The sequence below is a fragment of the Periplaneta americana genome, chromosome 3, assembly GCF_040183065.1.
Source record: "Periplaneta americana isolate PAMFEO1 chromosome 3, P.americana_PAMFEO1_priV1, whole genome shotgun sequence".
In the NCBI taxonomy this organism is placed as follows: Eukaryota; Metazoa; Arthropoda; class Insecta; order Blattodea; family Blattidae; genus Periplaneta; species Periplaneta americana.
The window spans coordinates 159,866,918-159,887,947 of NC_091119.1; the positions used below are offsets into that span (position 1 = coordinate 159,866,918).

At 35.9% G+C, this 21,030-nt stretch overlaps 1 protein-coding gene across 1 annotated transcript in view; it reads left to right on the forward strand.

The window, feature by feature from the left end:
* Positions 1 to 993: 993 nt before the first annotated feature.
* The window catches only part of LOC138697067 (uncharacterized), a 175,879-nt gene continuing 155,842 nt past the window's right edge, over positions 994 to 21,030 (forward strand). Inside the window, exons 1-2 of the mRNA XM_069822662.1 lie at positions 994 to 1,075; positions 2,871 to 3,724. Coding sequence (XP_069678763.1) covers positions 994 to 1,075; positions 2,871 to 3,724 — 936 coding nt within the window. The remainder of the gene's footprint in view (positions 1,076 to 2,870; positions 3,725 to 21,030) is intronic.

Below are 21,030 nucleotides of genomic sequence, written 5' to 3' on the forward strand. Positions count from 1 at the left end.
GCTACTATTACTGCTGCTACTATTACTACTGCTACTAATACTACTGCTGCTACTACTACTACTACTACCACTACTGCTGCTACTATTACTGCTGCTACTATTACTACTGCTACTACTACTGCCACTACTACTACTACCACTACTGCTGCTACTATTACTGCTGCTACTATTACTACTTCTACTACTACTACTGCTGCTACTACTACTACTACAACTACCACTACTGCTGCTACTATTACTGCTGCTACTATTACTACTGCTACTACTACTACTGCCACTACTACTACTACCACTACTGCTGCTACTATTACTGCTGCTACTATTACTACTGCTACTACTACTACTGCTGCTACTACTACTACTGCTGCTACTACTACTACTACTACTACTAACACTACTCTTGCTACTGCTACTCTACTACTACTACTACTACTACTACCACTACTGCTGTTACTATTACTGCTGCTACTATTACTACTGCTACTACTACTACTGTCACTACTACTACTACCACTACTGCTGCTACTATTACTGCTGCTACTATTACTACTACTACTACTACTGCTGCTACTACTACTACTACTACTAACACTACTGTTGCTACTACTACTCTACTACTACTACTACTACTACTACTACTACTACTACTACCACCATCACCACCACCACCACCACCACCACCACCAGTACTACTGCGACTAATTTTATCACCATCATAGTATTTTTTGCTATTGTAAATTGAAATTAATGATATTTAAATTTAGTGGTTCATCTGATTTCCTATCGTATTCTTTATTCACATTAAACGAATTACCAGAATCAACTATAATTAACAGAATTACAGCAGAAATATGACTACATTTTGACGCAAAACCTTTGTAAATATTTCCCTTGAAATTACTGAAATAAATAGGCTAAGGCAATTAATTTATTAGAACATTTAGTTCTATATAGATTACATATAGCGTTGTTGGTAATTATTATAACATTATAATGTCATGCGGAGTCGAGTTTGATCTATTGGTGCAGCGGTGGACTGTGGACTGGAAGAGTCCCAGTTCGAGGCTTGATGAATGTGAGATTTTTCATTTCCTCGTAGTTTTCAGGAATATCCCGAATAACACTCAGCTACTTTCCATGAGTAAAGACAATCATCTTCTTGTGCTGATGCAGGCTCATATGAAGCATAGGAGCTCTAACTACGTATCTGCTTCCTGTGAGAGTGTGTGAAATATGCCTTTACATAGTTGTCTACAGCATCAAGTATTAAACGTCGTTATATATTTTTCGCATTCAATGTACTATATCGTTCTGACAAAATTATGTGTGCACTATACGACGTCTAAAAACTTTTAAAACTTGAAAATTATTTCAAAGCTTTTTTTGCTATATTCAGGGAGAGTTATTGAGTACATACATATATAAATTCTAAAGAAACGCTTGCTGTTTTAGTGCAAACGAGAAAAATTCATTACAATCGCGCTATAATCTCAAAAAGAAACACTTTACGACGTCTAAAATCATTGAAAATGTGAAAATTATCTAAAAACTCTTTTTGTTATATTCGGAGAGAGTTAGTGAGTAGCTACATACATGTACATTTTATAAATAAATGCTTGTTGTTGTATTGTAAATGAGAAAAAAACACATTACAGTCGCACGATCATCACAAAAAGAAATTCTTGTCAGACCCAACAGGAAACTTACTGCCTTCCATGGGAACTGAGTGAATCTAAGAAATTATTGTGTTGCCTATGTCCTGTGTTAACCTACTGTCTTCTTCAGCCTTGACCCTAGCCACAGAAGGGCCGCTCAAAAGCAAACATTCACATGGAGGCTGATAATTTTTTTTTCTTCCACCATGTTAATTATGTCAAAACAAGTGCTTACACAAATTTTGGCCACTCGAGAGCAATTACGAAGACCTTCCCCCTCCCCCCAGTAAGTAAGTTTCCTTGGGGCTATTTACGGAAAGAAAACACAATCTAGTGAAAAGATTTATTGGAACGGATAGAGATATCGTTGAACTATTTTTCAAGATATTCTTCACCGGAAATGAGTGGTTTATCAACTTTTGTATCCCTGTGTCATAGAAGTCTGCCTCCTGGGATCGTAACCAGTGTGTGACAGCTGTCTGCACCTCTCTGTTGTGAAAAATATCTCAATTCCGGTGAGCAATACGTTGAAAAATAGTTCAACAATTATTACGAAGGTTGGATGGAGCGGAGAAAAATTCTCTCTGGCACCGGGACTCGAACCCGGGTTTTCAACTTTACGTGCTGGCGCTTTATCCACTAGGCCACACCGGATTCCAGTTCCGATACCGGATTGAATCCTCTCAGTTTAAGTTCCACCTCTTAGTTTCCCTATAGTGGCCAACCCTCATGCACTGTGTCACAGATGTGTGACAGTTGCACAGTGTCCAACACACTATGTGCAGAGGTGCACTCATTACGAGTAACTAAGCGGCCGGGATCCGATGGAATGAGCGTCGTCTTAAATCACTAAGTGATTATTTACGCATATTATATTATTGTGATGTACCGAAGTACATATGATATATCAAACAGGAATTCTACGTTACCATATGATGAAGGATGGGTGGAGCGGAACAATTATTACTATATCTGTTCCAATAAATCTTTTTATGAAATTATGTTTTCTTTCTGTAAACGGCCCCAGAGAAACTTACTTTCTGCGGGGCCCTCGTAATTGCGCCCCAGTGGCCAAAATTTCTATAAGCACTTATTTTGACATTATTAACATGGCGCGAGAAAGAAAGTAACATTTTTATCTGCCCCCATGAGAACGTTTGCTTGTCAGTGGTGAGGCGCCCACTATCCTAATGTAATGTAATGTGTTTGCTGCAGCCGGCGCCCCTCCGTTCTCCCCCTCCGTCGCCCTGACCCCGCCCTCGCCCGGGGCGATAGCAATAGGAGTGCCTCAGCAGCGCCGGGTGAGCTGGGTGTCGCCCGCGCCCTCGTCGCGCTCCGGCTCCTGCAAGAAGCGGCGCGCCGCCCTCAAGTCCATCCCCCGGCAGCGCTCCTTCTCGCTCGAGTCGGACTCGGAGTTCCTGCGGCCGGGCGGCGAGTGGCAGAGCGAGCGGCGCAGCGTGTCCCTCAAGTCCAGCCCGCTCATGTCGCCCCGGCCGCAGGGCGCCTCGCCCCCCGCGCGGTCCCCCGCGCCCCGGGTGCCGCCGCCGCCCGTCAAGCAGATCCCGGAGCGCAGCATCTTCGCGGAGCTGCGGCGCAGCAGCGAGATCTTCAAGAGCATCCTGCTCAACCTGTCCATGAAGGAGACGGACTCGGGCGCCGCGACGGACCAGGCGGCGGCCAGGGACAGCGCCGCGGCGCCCGCCGAGAACCAGGTGGACCTGGCGGGCCTGCTGGCGGCGCACGAGAAGCGGCGCCTCAACCAGCAGGAGGAGGAGTCCTCCAGCAGCGACTCGTCCTCGTCCTGCCCCTCGTCCTGCTCGGCCAGCTCGCTGAGCAGCCCCGACGACGACGAGGACGAGGGCGGCGCCGGCAGCCCGCGGCAGGACGACCCCGGGGGCTCACTGCTGCGCCTCAACCCCAACCTGCCCCCCGACAAGGTGGTCGGCATGGCCGAGGTGTACACGCGCCAGTACCTCTTCACCCTGCCGGCGCTGTTCCTGGCCGTGGTGCGCGGCAACGCCACGCTCGTCTACCTGCTGCTCAAGTATGGCGCCGCCGTCAACTTTCAGGTGAGAATGGCAATTATTATTATCATTATTATTATTATTATTATTATTATTATTATTATTATTATTATTTTATTTTACTTTATTTTATTTTAAATCCACCACCAACAGAAGCAAGCTTCAAATTATAGGTGGCATTTATAATTACATTATAATTATCACCTCGATCCACTGCGTCGTTTTCTAAAGATCATGCCTAGGGCTTGCATTACGTAATGCGCGCTCATTTGATTTCTCATGGGGAAGAAAATTTCTCAAAAAATTTCGACCGGTGTATGGGATCGCAGTCCACTAACATCGTGATGAATATGAAGACCTATATAGGTAGCGAAATCCGGTTACAAAAATCAGCTATAACGGCTGGGGCGAATCATTGTACTGTCCACACGATACCTTCGTTCTTGTTGGATGATCGTTCATCTCTCCAGAGGAATGTGGACGTAAATTGGTCGGCCTTGGCCATTCATAGGCTGCCGCGCTACGGATTAATTTCAATTTTATTATTATTATTATTATTATTATTATTATTATTATTATTATTATTATTATTATTATTATTATTATTTATCGCCTCACTCCACAGCGTCGTTTTCTAAGGCATCATGCCTAGGGCTCGCAATGCTCGCTGATTCGAGTTCTCATGAGAAAAAAAATTTCTCAAGAAATTTCGGCCTGTGTATGGGACCGCAGTCCACTCAGCATCGTGATGAATTTGAAGAGGTATGATAGGTAGCGAAATCTGGTTACGAAAATCAGCTATAATGGCTGTGGCGGATCATTGTGCTATCCACACGATACTTCCGTTCTTGTTGGATGATCGTTCACCTCTCCAGAGGAATGTGGACGTAAGGGCAGAGTCGGTTCGTCGGCCTTTGCCATTCACAGGTTGTCGCGCTACGGACTTAATTTTAATAATATTATTATTATTATTATTATTATTATTATTATTATTATTATTTTTTTTTTCCTGCTAAGGTTTTAAGATTTCATAAAATGTTTTATAATAGGAATTATAAATCTCTGTCTCCGGTCTGCAGATGTATTAAATATGCTAATTTGCATGGATTGAACTTGGATCCATTTAATGTGTAGTAATACTTTTCGAGTTTTATGTCAGTTTTATTATTTATGCCATTGTTAGACATGTATCATACTATTCTCGTCATTTGCATAACTTTACAATATTAACTATATGATTCCTGTCTTCATTTATATGATTTCATTAATTCATTTGTAATACATTTTATTTAATTGCCATTATTTTAATTATCTAACTGAACTAATTTTAATAATATTATTTGTGCTATTTATTTTGTTGCATTTTGGTCAATTGAGTAATGTAGACTATTATATTGATTGTATTTTCATCTCATTGTCATTTTTTATCATTCATTCTCATCATCATTTGTTGTTTTGTTTCGTTTTGTACCTGTGCTAAACTGTAATTGGCCTTGTGCTGTTGTTTCGCACATTAATATTCTAAATAAATAAATAAAAAATTATTATTATTATTATTATTATTATTATTATTATTATTATTATTATTATTACTAGTCGTTACCCGTGCGCTCCGCTGCACCCGTTAGAAATAAGTATAAAGTAATTACATAATTAAAAGAGGATGTTTGATCCAGGGAACATTCGTGTTTGATAGAAGGAAAAATCGTTTAATATGTTACTTAATTTAAATTGTATTTAAATAATTAAAATGCGGTCATTTTGGTCCAAAGAGCAATCATTTGGTGCAATGACAATTCCTTTAACATGTTTCTTATTATTGTTATTACATGCAACCATAGTTTAATGAAGATTGACATATCATTTAGTTTTAATGTGTATACTTTATATTACTTGGTATATGTTTCAGAAGTTACTGTAATAACAGTGTAGAATTATGTGCGTCTAGAGAAACTACACTTTCCAATGGTGAAATAATAATTAAACAATTAATTAGCTTCCGATATTACTTCATACAAACACAGAAACATTCTCTTAGGCTATGTTTAACAGCTTTCGATTGTTGTTGTCCAAGGCCCCTTATAGACGAAGTCATTTGTTTTTATTTCAGTACAGCGCCTTAGATGGCGTTGTTATTGTAATTTTAAAACTCATTTATCTCATTAAATATCATTCCTATCAAAATTTTGTATAGAATAAAACTTATCGGAAATTATTTTTAAAGAAACTTCTGTTACGTAATATTTTTCATGAAAATCAATAATAAGCGAGATATTTCGATTTATTTAATTCAGACCCCTTACAACCCCCCTTTTAAATAAAGTATTTTGAATACCATATAGCCTAAAATCTAAGTTACAACGAACTTAATCCATATTCCAATTTGCATATAAATCGGTTCAGCCATTATCGCGTGAAAAGGTAACAAACATCCAAACAGACAGACAGACATACAAACAAAAATTTCAAAAAAGCGATTTTCGGTTTCAGGATGGTTAATTATACATGTTAACACCAATTATTTTTGGAAAATCGAAAATTACCAGAAAAATTTTGGCTACAGATTTATTATTAGTATAGATTATTATTATTATTATTATTATTATTATTATTATTATTATTATTATTATTATTATTATTGTTATTATTGTTATTATTACTTTTATTATTACCCTTGATCATACTAGCAGTCTTTTTCATCTTCATCCTTTCGTCAAAATAATAATGTATTATCATCATTATCGTCATCATTATCATCATTATTAAGTTGTCTTTTTTAGTCCAGTTAACAGATCGCAGACTTCAGACTATCACGGACCCGAGTTCATGTCTCAGTGATGTCGACGTTTTATTTGTGGCTGAGAATGACAAGATTGTAACGCCGGATACTCCCGTTTTTCTCTATTTATTCTACCTACACTCTCCACAATTCCTCATTCAACTGTAATCTCGTTTCGCAAAGTAAGATTTCTCCTGCGTTTGTGTGGCACCGGATCCGCCATCTTCTGCAGTATGTTCTGGCGATTTTTCTAAACATTAACAGATGTTAACGTGAAATGTTAAGGACTTGTTTCTTGGAAAGTTCAAAGCATAGGCTGTGTGCAGTGGCCTATCTCTCTGATATTCACAAATACTTTCCCGGTTATTTAAGAAAATGTGTTTTATACAGGATGAAAATAGAGGCTCTCTCCTTTCCATAGATACTAAGGGTGCTATGCAGAGACATTTCGCTAGCCCGCGCTACGTGCTAAACTAGCCCCGGCTATCGACTGATTACTTGTGCAGGATTCATATCATATTATATCGGTAACACTGGTTTATGAAAACGAAAAACGTTAGTTCGCTGATCATCCACCGGAAGCCCGCGCTAAGAATGTCTATGAATATGGCCCTAAGAATTTAATGCTTATTTCGCTTTGTTCCGTGTTGTCTCGGTCGATGTGGATACAACATTATGATTACATGACCATAGTGTTGTCTAGTATTAGTACACAATGCTCAGTGAAGAAAGGGCGTGTGAATGAGCACAAAACATGTATGTATGTATGTATGTATGTATGTATGTATGTATGTATGTATGTATGTATGTATGTATGTATGTGTGTGTGTGTATGTATGTATGTATGTATGTGTGTATGTATGTATTTATTCACACTGCAAATGGGTAAATACCCGGTGGCAGTGGTAACTAAGTACACTCAATAATTAGAATTAATAATATACACAATTAATAAAAATACAATTAATAATAATGATACTAATAATAAATACTAATACTAATTAATAATAATAATAATAATAATAATAATAATAATAATAATAATAATAATAATAATAATAATAATAATGACCATCCCAAATTAAATGAAGTATGATCACTTAAAACAAATTTGAAGTAAATCTAATTTATATCTTAAACCTAAGTTCGAACTAAAACCCACGAGTATGATATGTTCATACATGCACAAGTACCTTTCAGCACTACACTCATTTCGCTGACAACTGCACTGGAACTAAGGCACATTTCACTGATACTATCCTGATTTCACAAACACTTCAAAAACATTTCACTGTTCAAATACTTTGCACTACAACTATAAACTATAAAACTTCACTGACACAAACACACTTAGTTACACAACACACTTCACTGACACAACACACTTCACACTTCACTGACACAACGCACTTCTTCACTAATACAATACTTCAAATAACAAAACATCAATTATACCCTTTAAATAGTGTCTGCAATATAAATAGTGTGTATAATATGAAGATGAAGATAATGATACTGATGATAATGATACATAGGCGCATCGGAACTGTAAATACCGCACATATGACTAGCACTTCCATATGAAAATTCTTTGTTAGTTATCCGTTCAGGTACCGGTAAGTAAATAAATTTGAATTAGTAAGCTATGTTTCAAGTTTAACCACTTCCCTGATTAACCCGAGTTAACTCGGGTTGCTAACTTGTGTCAAAATTTATTAACCCGAGTTAACTCGTTTGAGTCCCATTTTCGCTGCTGAGGATTATATCCCGAATATATACGTTTCCATTCTTTCATTAACCTTTTCCTCACTAGATGGCTACAGAAGTTAGTGATATTGCTATATCTGGTGGTGTTGTTTGTACTTCTTCCTTGCGAGTGGAATTCTATGCTCATATAGCATTCACACACAGTAGTGAGTAGATGCTAGTTAGTTTCGGCGGTTTCTGTCTGTGTTTAGTGTTTTTTGTGCTATTTTATGTAAAGATGGATCAAGTTAGTGATTCCGAAACTTTTGATCAGGAATATATTCCTGTAGAAGATGAGAAAATGAAACATCGGTATCAGAAGACGAAATTATAGACCAACAAACAAATTCAGGTCAGTTGATGTCGCATCTTTTCGACAGTGGTTTGAATAGAAGACATCTGGCACCATTTCTTCTGCACCTCCGAGGTCCCCATTCCCTGAAATTTTACCATTGTTTCTGATAACATAATTCTCAATTTTTAAAATTATTCTTTAATAATGACCTCATCAACATTACATTCGAGGGGACGATTCGGCATGCTAATAAGTGTTCACAGAATGCCGAAAATAATTCGTGGCGGCCTACTACAGACTCCGAAATACGTGTACTTTTGGGCATAGTGATACTGCAGAACATTATTCACAAACCTGAAGAACAGATGTACTGGTACAAATATTCAATGACTGCTACACCATTCTTCCCAAAACGCTCTCATATAGAGAGCAGATACTACTGTCCGGAATGCAATGTGCCACTGTACGTAATACCCTGCTTTCGAGTCTATCACACGACAAGCAACATTTAACGCCTTGATAACAGCACTGGTATTGTACCTCATAAATTAATCCAAAAAAAAAAACATAAGTTGGTAAATAGTTCAGGAGAAAATCAAAGTGGGACAACTACCAGAGCTGGAATCAAGGTGCACGAGATAACTCGGGATAATAATTCGGGTATGAATGTATGTCTATTTCATAGTGATTTTTTAGATATGTAAGAAAATTATTGATGTACAGTGATTCTGCAATATTAAATGACCTCTTTACGAAAATAAAAAAAAATATGACACTTTTTTCACAAAACTGGTAAAATATATAGTAAAAGAAGAGGTTAAAACTGTGATTTTGTGACACATTTTAAAATAATTTACACTCGACAACTTTCCTCTCTCTAATTGTTCCAGGGTCTTTGAAAGTTGTTGGTTTTATTTTACATACGGAGAATTTCATAATGTGATCTTTACTTATTATTTAGTCCAAACCTCGTTGATTATACAAGATCTTCTCAGCCTGCTAAAGTAATTTTAATAACTGTTGCTTCGTCTTGAAATCTGGAAGTCAAAGTTGTATTATTTCTCAAGAGACTCCTGTTTGCGATATGGATTTCTGAATGCTGTATTTCTGGTTTAATTAGATTAAAGAAGTAACACGGTCTGAAGCTTGAACTGGTTAAGAGAAATCTGAAGGAAACCGACGATCTTAAAATCCAATTACTTACATAAATTATGTAAAACATTTGGAGCGTTCCATACTGAAATTCTGGCTGTTTATTTGCTAGTCTCTCGCCGGAAGCCGACTTGCTTACACTCCTCGTAAATATATTTCCTATTCTCTGCAACGAATGTAGTCTCATTAACTATCGCAGCTAAGCAAATAGAGTTTGATACAGTCAGAGATCAAAGAAAGCTTATTTTACTTCTTTTGTGCAGACTAGAGAGAGTAGAGGCAAGACTTGGTTACATAAAATGATACAATGGGACATCGAAGTTTTTATCCAAAAGATTTATACTGCAATAATATACTTGTGAGCTATACGGCATCGTCAGTAAAGAACTCCGAAGTTTTATGACGTAATATCTCGTTCGACATGGGACATTTGATCGAGAGTTTGGTTGTAAAATATTCACACTATGCAAGATTCAGTTTTGCTCCGTCTCAGGGTTTTCGCATTCATGTGCGTAACCTTTATGATACAGAAGCGAAACAAGAAGAAAACGTTTCCATGGGAACAAAAATATTTCAATATTGAAATAAGTTCACAGAGTAAGGATTAGCCACAATGTCTGAAAACACAGACGAAATAATCCCTACGTTTCGTACAATTCTTCCCTTCATTGTTACCTCACTTCCCTCCTCATCCTTTCCTCATTTTCTCTCCTTCAATTTCTTTTGTCCTCAAATTCTTCTCTTCTTCTTTTCTTAATCTGTTCTCTATTTTTCACCTCTTTTTCAGCTCATTCTTCACTTAATTTTCCTCTTTTTTTACTTGTCCTCTTCAATCCGAATTTTCTTCCATTCCTTAGGCCTACTCATCATCTCCACTTCGACTTTTCCCCTATTTTATACTTATCTTCTTCACCTCGATTTCCCTCCATTTCTTACTGATCCTCTTCACTTCGATTTTCCCTCCATTTCTTACTTATCCTCTTCACTTCGATTTTCTCCTCCATTTCTGACCTATCCTCTTCACTTCTATTTCACCTCCATTTCGTATTCATGCTATTTATTATTCATTTCGATTTTTCCTCCATTTCTTACTCATCCTTTTTACTTCGATTTTCCCTCCATTTCTTACTTATCCTCTTCACTTCGATTTTCCCTCCATTTCTTACTGATCCTCTTCACTTCGATTTTCCCTCCATTTCTTACTGATCCTCTTCACTTCGATTTTCCCTCCATTTCTTACTCATCCTTTTCACTTCGATTTTCCCTCCATTTCTTACTGATCCTCTTCACTTCGATTTTCCCTCCATTTCTTACTGATCCTCTTCACTTCGATTTTCCCTCCATTTCTTATTCATCCTTTTCACTTCGATTTTCCCTCCATTTCTTACTTATCCTTTTCACTTCGATTTTCCCTCCATTTCTTACTGATCCTCTTCACTTCGATTTTCCCTCCATTTCTTACTGATCCTTTTCACTTCGATTTCCCCTCCATTTCTTACTTATCCTTTTCACTTCGATTTTCCCTCCATTTCTTACTGATCCTCTTCACTTCGATTTTCCCTCCATTTCTTACTGATCCTCTTCACTTCGATTTCCCCTCCATTTCTTACTTATCCTTTTCACTTCGATTTTCCCCCCATTTCTTACTGATCCTCTTCACTTCGATTTTCCCTCCATTTCTTACTTATCCTCTTCACTTCGATTTTCTCCTCCATTTCTGACCTATCCTCTTCACTTCTATTTCACCTCCATTTCGTATTCATGCTATTTATTATTCATTTCGATTTTTCCTCCATTTCTTACTCATCCTTTTTACTTCGATTTTCCCTCCATTTCTTACTTATCCTCTTCACTTCGATTTTCCCTCCATTTCTTACTTATCCTCTTCACTTCGATTTTCCCTCCATTTCTTACTGATCCTCTTCACTTCGATTTTCCCTCCATTTCTTACTCATCCTTTTCACTTCGATTTTCCCTCCATTTCTTACTCATCCTTTTCACTTCGATTTTCTCACCATTTCTTACTCATCCTCTTCACTTCGATTTTCTCACCATTTCTTACTTATCCTCTTCACTTCGATTTTCCCTCCATTTCTTACTCATCCTCTTCACTTTATTTTCTCACCATTTCTTACTCATCCTCTTCATTTCGATTTTCCCTCCATTTCTTACTGATCCTCTTCACTTCTATTTTCCTTTCATTTCTTACTCGTCCTCTTGACTTCGATTTTCCCTCCACTTCTTACCTATCCTCTTCACTTCTATTTCATCTCCATTTCGTATTCATGCTATTTATTATTCACTTCGATTTTCCCTCCATTTCTTACTCATCCTCTTTACTTCGATTTTCCCACCTTTTCTTACCCATTCTCTTCATTTGATTTTCCCTCCATTCCTTCCTCACCCTTTCCCTTTCTTCTCATTTTCCTAAAAAATTTTACTCCATTTTTCTTTTTCTCACCTTGTTTTCACTCTTGTCTTATTTTCCGAATGTGTGTGTTTTTCCCCTACTTTCTTCGTACCTATATTTTTATTTCATTTTTCTTTCTTTATCTATTTCTCTATCTTTCTCCTTTATTTTCCTTATCTATTCTTTGCTTTCTCTCCTTTACTTCATCAATCTCTTCTCTTTCTTTGTGTGTTCTTTTGCTCGTGTTTGTCTGTTCCGTTATGTATTATTAATCTTATCGTCTTTCCCTCTACTGTCTACTTTGTCTGTACTCTTTATCCTTCCTTTCCTCCTCATCTTTTGTTTATCTTTCTGTCCTTTTCTCAACTCCTTTTCATATCAATTTATTTTTCTCTCCCTCTTCTCCTCCTACCCTTATCTTCTGATCCTTTTTTTCGCAGTTTCTCCACTCTTCCTCTCTCCTTCCTCATTTTCTTCTCTTTCTGTTTTCCTCATTACTTTCTCTTTCCTCATATTTCCATTTCTCCCTTCTTTTGGTCCCCATCTTTTCTTTCTTCCCTCTTCTTTTCCTCATCTACTTCTCTTTCTTTCGAAATTGTTCTGATCTTTATTTCCCTTCTTTTGTTCGTCATCTACTCTGTCTTCTATATTTTTTTCTTCGAGTACTCCATTTCTTTTTACATTCTCCCCTCATCTTTCCTCTTTTCCATTTCCTTCATCTCCCATTTTTCTCATATTTTCTTTTTCACTTCTTTTCTTCATCTTTATCTTATTCCATCTTCTTTTGTTCCTCATCTTCTATTCTCCGTGATTTTTCTCGTTTACTTCTCCTTTTATGCATTTTTTTCCTTATCCTCTTTTCTCTTTTTATTTCTCTTTTGTTTCTTTTCCTCGTGTCTTTTTTCCTCCTTTGCGTCATATTTTCTATCTTCTCCCTCTTTTGTTCTTTATCCTTTTCTCTGTCCTCATCCTCATATCCATCTCTTCGTTTTTACTTTTACTTATCTCTGTTTTCCATCTCCTTTTGCATTTTTCATCTCGTTCTTTTTCCCCTTTTCCATTTCCTTCGCTTTTTCTCATTTTCTCATCTCATTTTTCTCATTTTCCTCATCTTTTCTTTTTTCTCCCTTCTTTTGTTCCTCATCTGTTTTTTCTCCTTATCATATACATTTCTTTCTTTTTCCTTCTACTCATCTTCTTTTCCATTTTCCTTTTCTTTATCTCTTCTCTGGTCCTCTTCTCTTCATTTCCTCATCTTTTCCCTTCCCTGCTCATCTGTTCTTTCTTTGCTCCTCTTCCTCCCCTTTTTCGTCCTCTTCCATACGCGTCCAGCCATAACCTGTTTCTACTATTTAATAATTTAGAATATGATATACTGTCCAACAACCAGGAGAAAACCTAGTGCAAGAATTTGCCAGATATTACGTCATGTATTGGAGAAAAAGATAGGAGCACAAGGATTGGGCGAATAATGACAGTTTGAAAATATGTTATTGTATATCAAATAAGAAGCGCTTGGACCCGCGAGTAAGGTCGAATAATATCAACAAGTTACCCCCGCACACATCAGATCGCGGATACTTTTTCCTGCTTGGCGTACAGTATGAAGATATTTTTACAATGACAGAGTCCCCTTAACTTGCCGTTATTTTCTCCGAATCTACAGCCTGGCTTATAGATGTAGGTAGTTCCGAGAAGCGTATTATTATTGTTGCTATTATTATTATTATTATTATTATTATTATTATTATTATCAGCATCATCATTATCATCATCATCATCATCATAGTTCCGAATAAGCTTATTTTAGACTATGCATTTCTTTGCCTTTCTTTTTGCCCACAGTTCTCTCATTCTTTGGCTGTTGGCTTCTTTTTTCTCTTCAGTCCACGTTGTCCCAGTTTTTTCCTTCGTTTTTCCTCTTTATCAGCTTGCCATTTCCGAACTTTGATTCTGAAGAGCTCTCTGTTTAAGATGTTATCTTATGTGATTCTTGCCAAATTTGAAGTAATTTTTTATTTCACCAATCCATTTTACAGTGTATATTTTTGTGCTTTAGGCTACTCATATTTTCATAAAATTCAAATGTATTTGTTTAATGAGTCTGTCGGGGTTCATTCTTTGATATGTTCGTAAAATTTTAACCTTCGTTTTCTAATGTCACTACGAATTTCTGTCTATTTCTTTTTACTTCTTGTTTACTTCTGAGTCTGTGTTGTTCACTTATTACATTTGGGTCTAAAATTGTCCTTATGATTTTGGATTCTTTTTCCTCAATATTTTCGATACAGAGCCACCGATGTAGCTCAGTCCGCTAAGGCGCTTGCCTATCCAGAGTTGCAGTCGGGCGCGGGTTCGATTCACGCTTGGGCTCATTACTTAGTTGGGTTTTTCCGAGGTTTTTCCCAACCGTAAGACAAATGTCAGGTAATCTATGGCGAATCCTCGGCCTCATCTCGCCAAATACCATCTCGCTTTCATCAATTTCATCGACGCTGAATAACCTCACAGTTAATACAGCGTCGTTAAATAACCAAGTAAAAAAAAATTCGATATCTGCTTTTCTATCTCAAAATTAACGTTTCTGCTCCGTAGGGATATTCTGTTTTAATGATAGTCGTAATTTTGTATGTTTGGATATCCACTTTTTATTGTAAATATTTTGAGTGTGCCGATATGCTGTCTCCATATTTTGACATCTAATTTCGTTCGCTTTTGTTTCAACTTCGTTTTCCTAAATCGTTCGTCCGAGATATTTGACTTTGCCATATTTGGCCTCTATATTATTATTATTATTATTATTATTATTATTATTATTATTATTAATGTTTTATTAGTCCTTTTAAAACAGTGATAAGAAAAGCAATAAAGGTATTGAGGCTAATAAGAGTTGGAAATAGTAAGTAACTAAGTTAATATTTAGGGTTGCATGTAATTGAGAGAGGAAGAATATGGGAAGTGAGGAGGTAGGAAGTGAGTGCAAGTAGTAAAAGTGAACCGTAAAAGTTATCCAATAAAGTGAAAAAGTGACAAGTGAATTGGAAAAGTAATAGCAAGGATGTATTACAAACATTATAACATTGGAACAATAAATGAGACAAATAATATAATACGGTAAAGTAGATGAGAAAGTAGAAAAATTAGTGAATACTAGTCAGAGATAAAAAGGTTTTTAAGATAAACAGGAAATTAGGGATAACAGTAATGAAAGATGACAAAGATAGTAGTAAAGATGGATGAGTAGATATAGACGAGAATGTTTCTCTATAAGAGAAAGGTAGACAGTATTATATAGTATTCGGGAATGGGATTGGTGGGAGATAAAGAAGGTGGAGAGTTGAAAATACTGTACATCAGAAAGGATGGAGGAAGAAATAGACAGAAATAGGTTTTAATTTTAAATAATTGGAAGATATGGGGAGATATAGATGATAGGAGAAATATATTAGGATATGTAATCAAGGGTAATGGTGAACCGTATGCAGAAATGTGAGGGAAACCGCCACCTGAAAGCCGTATGATGGTAGTAAATATGAATATGAATATGAATATGAATGAATATTAGTCTTTCTAAGGGGAGGCAGAGGTGAAATTTTCGAACAAAACTGAAGAAAAAATGAAAATATGGTTTTTTCCATTTTTATTATCTTTATTTTGATATTCTGATATTAGTTTTTGATTTTGTGCCCTTAAAAGTATGGAATTAAAACCAAGATAACTGTATTACTATATTATTCCCATAATAAACTAATACTTATCATTATTTATATACCTTCTCTGAACATATGAATAAAAAAAAATATTGAAAATTTCTTACAATATGGTGCATGGAGCATATTATATCAAACGATATAAAGTTTTATAAAATTATTAATATTTACAGAACTATTGTACTTAGAAAGTTGAAACTTGGTATGTCCATTACTAATAACATACTTAGTATCCATGATCAATTTAAAACAAATCGGATAAATGTTGTGGATTTTGAAATATTCACCTCTGCCTCCCCTTAAATAGATGCCTTTCATTAAATTAATAAATTCATAATGAATCTTATCTTCAGGGTTTTTGTTACACCCTATAGGAGAATCTTTGAATTCAACACTGTTGCCTTTCTGCAAGACGGAAAGAGGAGTAGAATTTCTTGGCTCATTGTTCCGTGTAAATAGTAACTAGAATACTTGTAACTGCACGAAGGACAACTCTACCCAACTCTGCCACTACATCTGTAACGTGCTTACCTTCCGGAGAAGTGAAACCCAATACTCTACCACTACCACTGTTATTACTTCTCGCACGGGACCGAAATCGTCTCACTGCTTTTCCCAATATTTACATGACAATGGTGCATATAATATTATTTGCCTTGAAACTATTATGTAAGCTCAGCTGGGAACTAGCCGCCATTGTCTTGGCGCGGCATTAATAACGCATCTGAAGACGATCTTAATTACAAGATGGTAGACAGAATGTTGTCTCTCTACTTCGGAGTCCCTACGGTTGCGCAAGCTGCAGTAAATTGATCCAGGAAGACAAATAACAACCTATTCCTTCTAATGGCGTGCACAGAAAGACTTGGGGGAAATGTAATTCAGTACCGGTCATGCCGCGCCGGGGAGATGGATACAAAGGAACCAGCTCGAACGGAACAATGTCCACATAACGAATGAAGTTATTTTAACTCGTCCAGAGAGTTTGATATCTTTGTTATTCCGCGCTCAAGAGCGGAGATTCCCAAGTCATGCTTACCTGTGGCCACAAGTATTGTGACAACGGTCCCCTCTACCCTTAGCGAGCCACTTTTGAGGTTTCCAACTGCGTTTGCGATGTAGCAATAAAGCTTCTATCTTTAACTCGTCAGTCTCTCTGTGGTAAGAATGTCACAATAGAGTGTCGTGTTTTCATATTATGTAACTGTTCGTATCGTATCTTGTTCTTTGAGGACTACAATCAATAGACGTTATTGTTACAGAATGCTACGTCTAGTAAATTTTCATGTTAGTGCACATGAACCAAGACATACGATCATAACACTCCTCAATATTATCCATTCCCTCCCACCGAACATCCTCATATTCATCTTCTTTCACTGTGGCTGTTCCTCGGCTATGGAATTCCCTACCGAGTAATGTCAGGGACTGTCAGACATCAAACCAATTTAATAATAGACTAACGAAATATTTTTCTAACAATTCTTGTTAATAATAGCTCTTTCAGGTTTCTCAATATTTAATGGTTTTATATATATATATATATATATATATATATATATATATATATATATATATATTTTTTTCCAGGATCTAAATCGTTTGAAGAAATATTTTATTTCTTGTAGAGCTGTAGAAGGTATTTCGCATCCTTTAGTTTTGTTGCTAATTTCTAGTCTGTCCGTTACTCAATTGTTTAATTTAATTTCAAAATTGAATTAAAGTTTATTTTGTATATTCGCAAAATGTAAACAAAGTAATAAAAAGTAAATAATTTTGGATATGGATGTATATTATATGATTCAATATTGTTGCTATTTTGTGCTAGTTGTATTATACTGGAGATATTACACATGCACAAAAAATTTGAATATAATACACCTATTTACTTTTATTACTGTGTCTTAAAAAATGTACATATCATTTGAAGTTTGTTTGCGGACTAGTTTATTAAATTGACTGTCTGTTAATATAAGATACACAATATGAAATTTATTTCGTGTAAAAAAAAAAGACTTAAAATCATAATGCGATAAGAGTTTTGTTATGTAATATTAGTTACACTTAAAACAGATACGGCACCTAGGTAACTTTGCTTTGTACTGTAATATTGTTTTGATTAGTTTATTCATTACTTTTATATAATATATATATATATATATATATATATATATCTCAAAGAATAAATATTTAAATTATCTCATTATTATTATTAATATTATAATTATTATTATTATTATTATTATTATTATTATTATTATTGTTACCACCATTTCTTACCAATGTTTATTATTGGCACACTAACATTACTTATCCAACTTTCATTATTTACTTTCATGTTGTTTTATGGCCTAGATATTAATGTAATAACTATGTAGGCCTAACCAATTGTATTCAATTAGAATTAGAGTCTGGCTGGGCGGAAGAGAAGGTCTACTGGCCTTAGCTCTGCCAGATTAAATAAATATATTATTATTATTATTATTATTATTATTATTATTATTATTATTATTATTATTATTATTATTATTATTATATGATGTTCCAGAGTTTGTTTCTTTGTGACTATGTAAAATTACACAACAAATTACTACTTACATTTTCATGGAGTGTTCAAATCGATTTGAATACTGTTACCGTATTGAAACCTTCATGAAAACGGGGATTCAAAACGATCTCAGTTTCAAGGTCGATGCATTTAAAAAGTAGGTTCGGATCATAATTCAATATGGATGGAGTTCCATGAAAACGGGTATCGTACTCAAAACGAATTCAATACGCCAAGCGCATGAACGATCGTCATTTGTTTGAACTGTCATCTGTTTTACCAAAATAGAGCGCAATATTGTATGTTGGAAAGTGGTGTTACTCGTATAAGACACAATATTTTATATTTTCATAAAAGCCATTGTTATCATTCTACATTAATAGCGAACATATGAATCCTCTAGATTCAAAACCCCCTAAAGACCATTTGGTCATAATTGAGTTATGCCCACATATTGCTTTCAAAGAATGAATTCTAATATATTATTACGAAGTACATATGGTATTTCCGTGCAGAAATTGTGCGTCATCATATGATGAAGGACGAGTGCAACAGAGAAAAATTCTCTCTAGCACAGGGATTTGAATCTGTGTTTTCAGCTCTACGTGCTGACGTTCTATCCACTAAGCTACACCGGATTCCCATCCCGATGTCGGATTGAATCCTCTCAGTTTAAGTTCCAGCTCTTGAGTTCCCTCTCTCATATCATATGATGACGCAGAATTTCTGCACGGAAATATCATATGCACCTCGGTACATCGTAATAATATATGATAAGCGAAAAATAATCACTTAGTGATGTAAGACGGCGTTTAATCCGTCGGATCCCGGCCACTTAGTCACTCATAATGAGTGCACCTCTGCACATGTATGGATATTGTGCCACTGTCATACATCTATGACGCAGTGCATGAGGGTAGGCCACTAGAGGGAACCCAAGAGGTGGAACTTAAACTGAGAGGATTCAATCCGACATCGGGATGGGAATCCGGTGTAGCTTAATGGATAGAGCGTGAGCATGTAGAGCTGAAAACCTGGGTTCAAATTCCGGTGCCGGAGAGAATTTTTCTCTGTTCCACTCATCCTTCATCATATGAATTCTAATGTTTTATATAGTTTAAATTAAAAAAGACACTGAATTTAAAGCAAAAAGTTTGTTAAAAGTCACTGTTAGGTTGAAAATGCCCTCTATTTACCACCAGTTACTGTCAAAATCCTTTAATTTGTGAAAGTGGGTATAGGGTATTTTGAATCTATAGGATTCATATTAAGTTTTCATGTGCCTCATTTAGAAAACGCAACGTTGTCCATAGCCAAGGCCTACAGGATGACCAATATATTAACATATCTATGAAATGTTATCAAACATAACTATTTTCTAAACTTCAGCTTCTGTATTCAAATCGTTTTCAATTCGCATCGAAAATTGCATTGAAAACAGGGATCGGAGGGGATATTCAGTACGTTAACCGTATTAAAAATCTGTTTGAATACCCCATGAAAACATAGTTATAGTATGTATAGGCTCAAGTCTCATTAAGTTCCAGGATTTTGCCTAAAACTACGTCATGTGTTAATAAATAAGAAAATTTGTTTTAACAAAAGTGAAATGCGATTCTTGACGGCCCTGGCACAAGTTATAAGTTATAATAATAGTTATAAGAAAAACTATATATCAAAAGTTAACAACGGGGAAGAAAAGAAGGGACTAGCGTGGTGGAGATTGGGAATTTGGAGGTTAAACAATAGAAGAGGAGACGAAGGAAAAGATATATGTCCTTTATGTAATAGAAAAGCAGACGCGTTACACATTCTGCTATCTTGCCAGAAAATGAAAGAATAAGAAACATGTTTATTCAGGAGCCATTACTAAAACTAAATGTAGAAATAGTATATAGGAAATTGTGTAGAATAGTAAACGGAAGAAAATTGAGGAAATTCGGAAATTTTTTGTATATAATAAAGAAAAGATAGGAAGGAAAACTAATGTGTAAACATATGTATATAAGAAATAGTAGGTAATTAAAAGGAAAGAGTTTTTGTTAAAAAAATAACTAGATGATGTAAGTAGTGTGGAATATGTAGTCTTCTTCTTCTTCTTCTTCTTCTTCTTCTTCTTCCCTTCAAGTATTAGGCCAAATGGCCTGTTACGATCTCACAGTTGAATTTTCAATCCAGCGTTTCTTTGGACGACCGAGAGATCTCTTCCCGTTTGGACGATAGTGGAGCATGACTTTTGGGATTCTATCTCTATGCATGCGATGCAGATGATTTATCCAGTTGTTCTGATAATGTTTTACGTGATTAATTATAGGTTCTAGTTGTAATTCTTCCATTACATCTTCATTGCGTTTGTGATTCCATTTCGTATATCCCGCTGTATATAATGTCATTTCATTAGCCGTTATTCTGCTTTTGTCTTTCTTCCTCAATGTCCATGCCTCACTGCAGTAACAAAGTACAGGTCTCGCCAAGATCTTGTAAAGGCGAATTCGAGTATGCCTTTGTACTAGGGAAGGTTTCATAATGGTGTTAATTATTCCCATTGTTTTGGTGTATTTAGAAATTTTCTTACTTCATCGGAAAAAGATAATGTGTATCCGAGATTGTAAAATAATTTATCCTTTCTAATATTTTTTAATCTAAACACATTTTGCTAGGCACAAGGTATTTTCCGCAGAAGGCCATAATTTTAGTTTTTTCTTTATTGT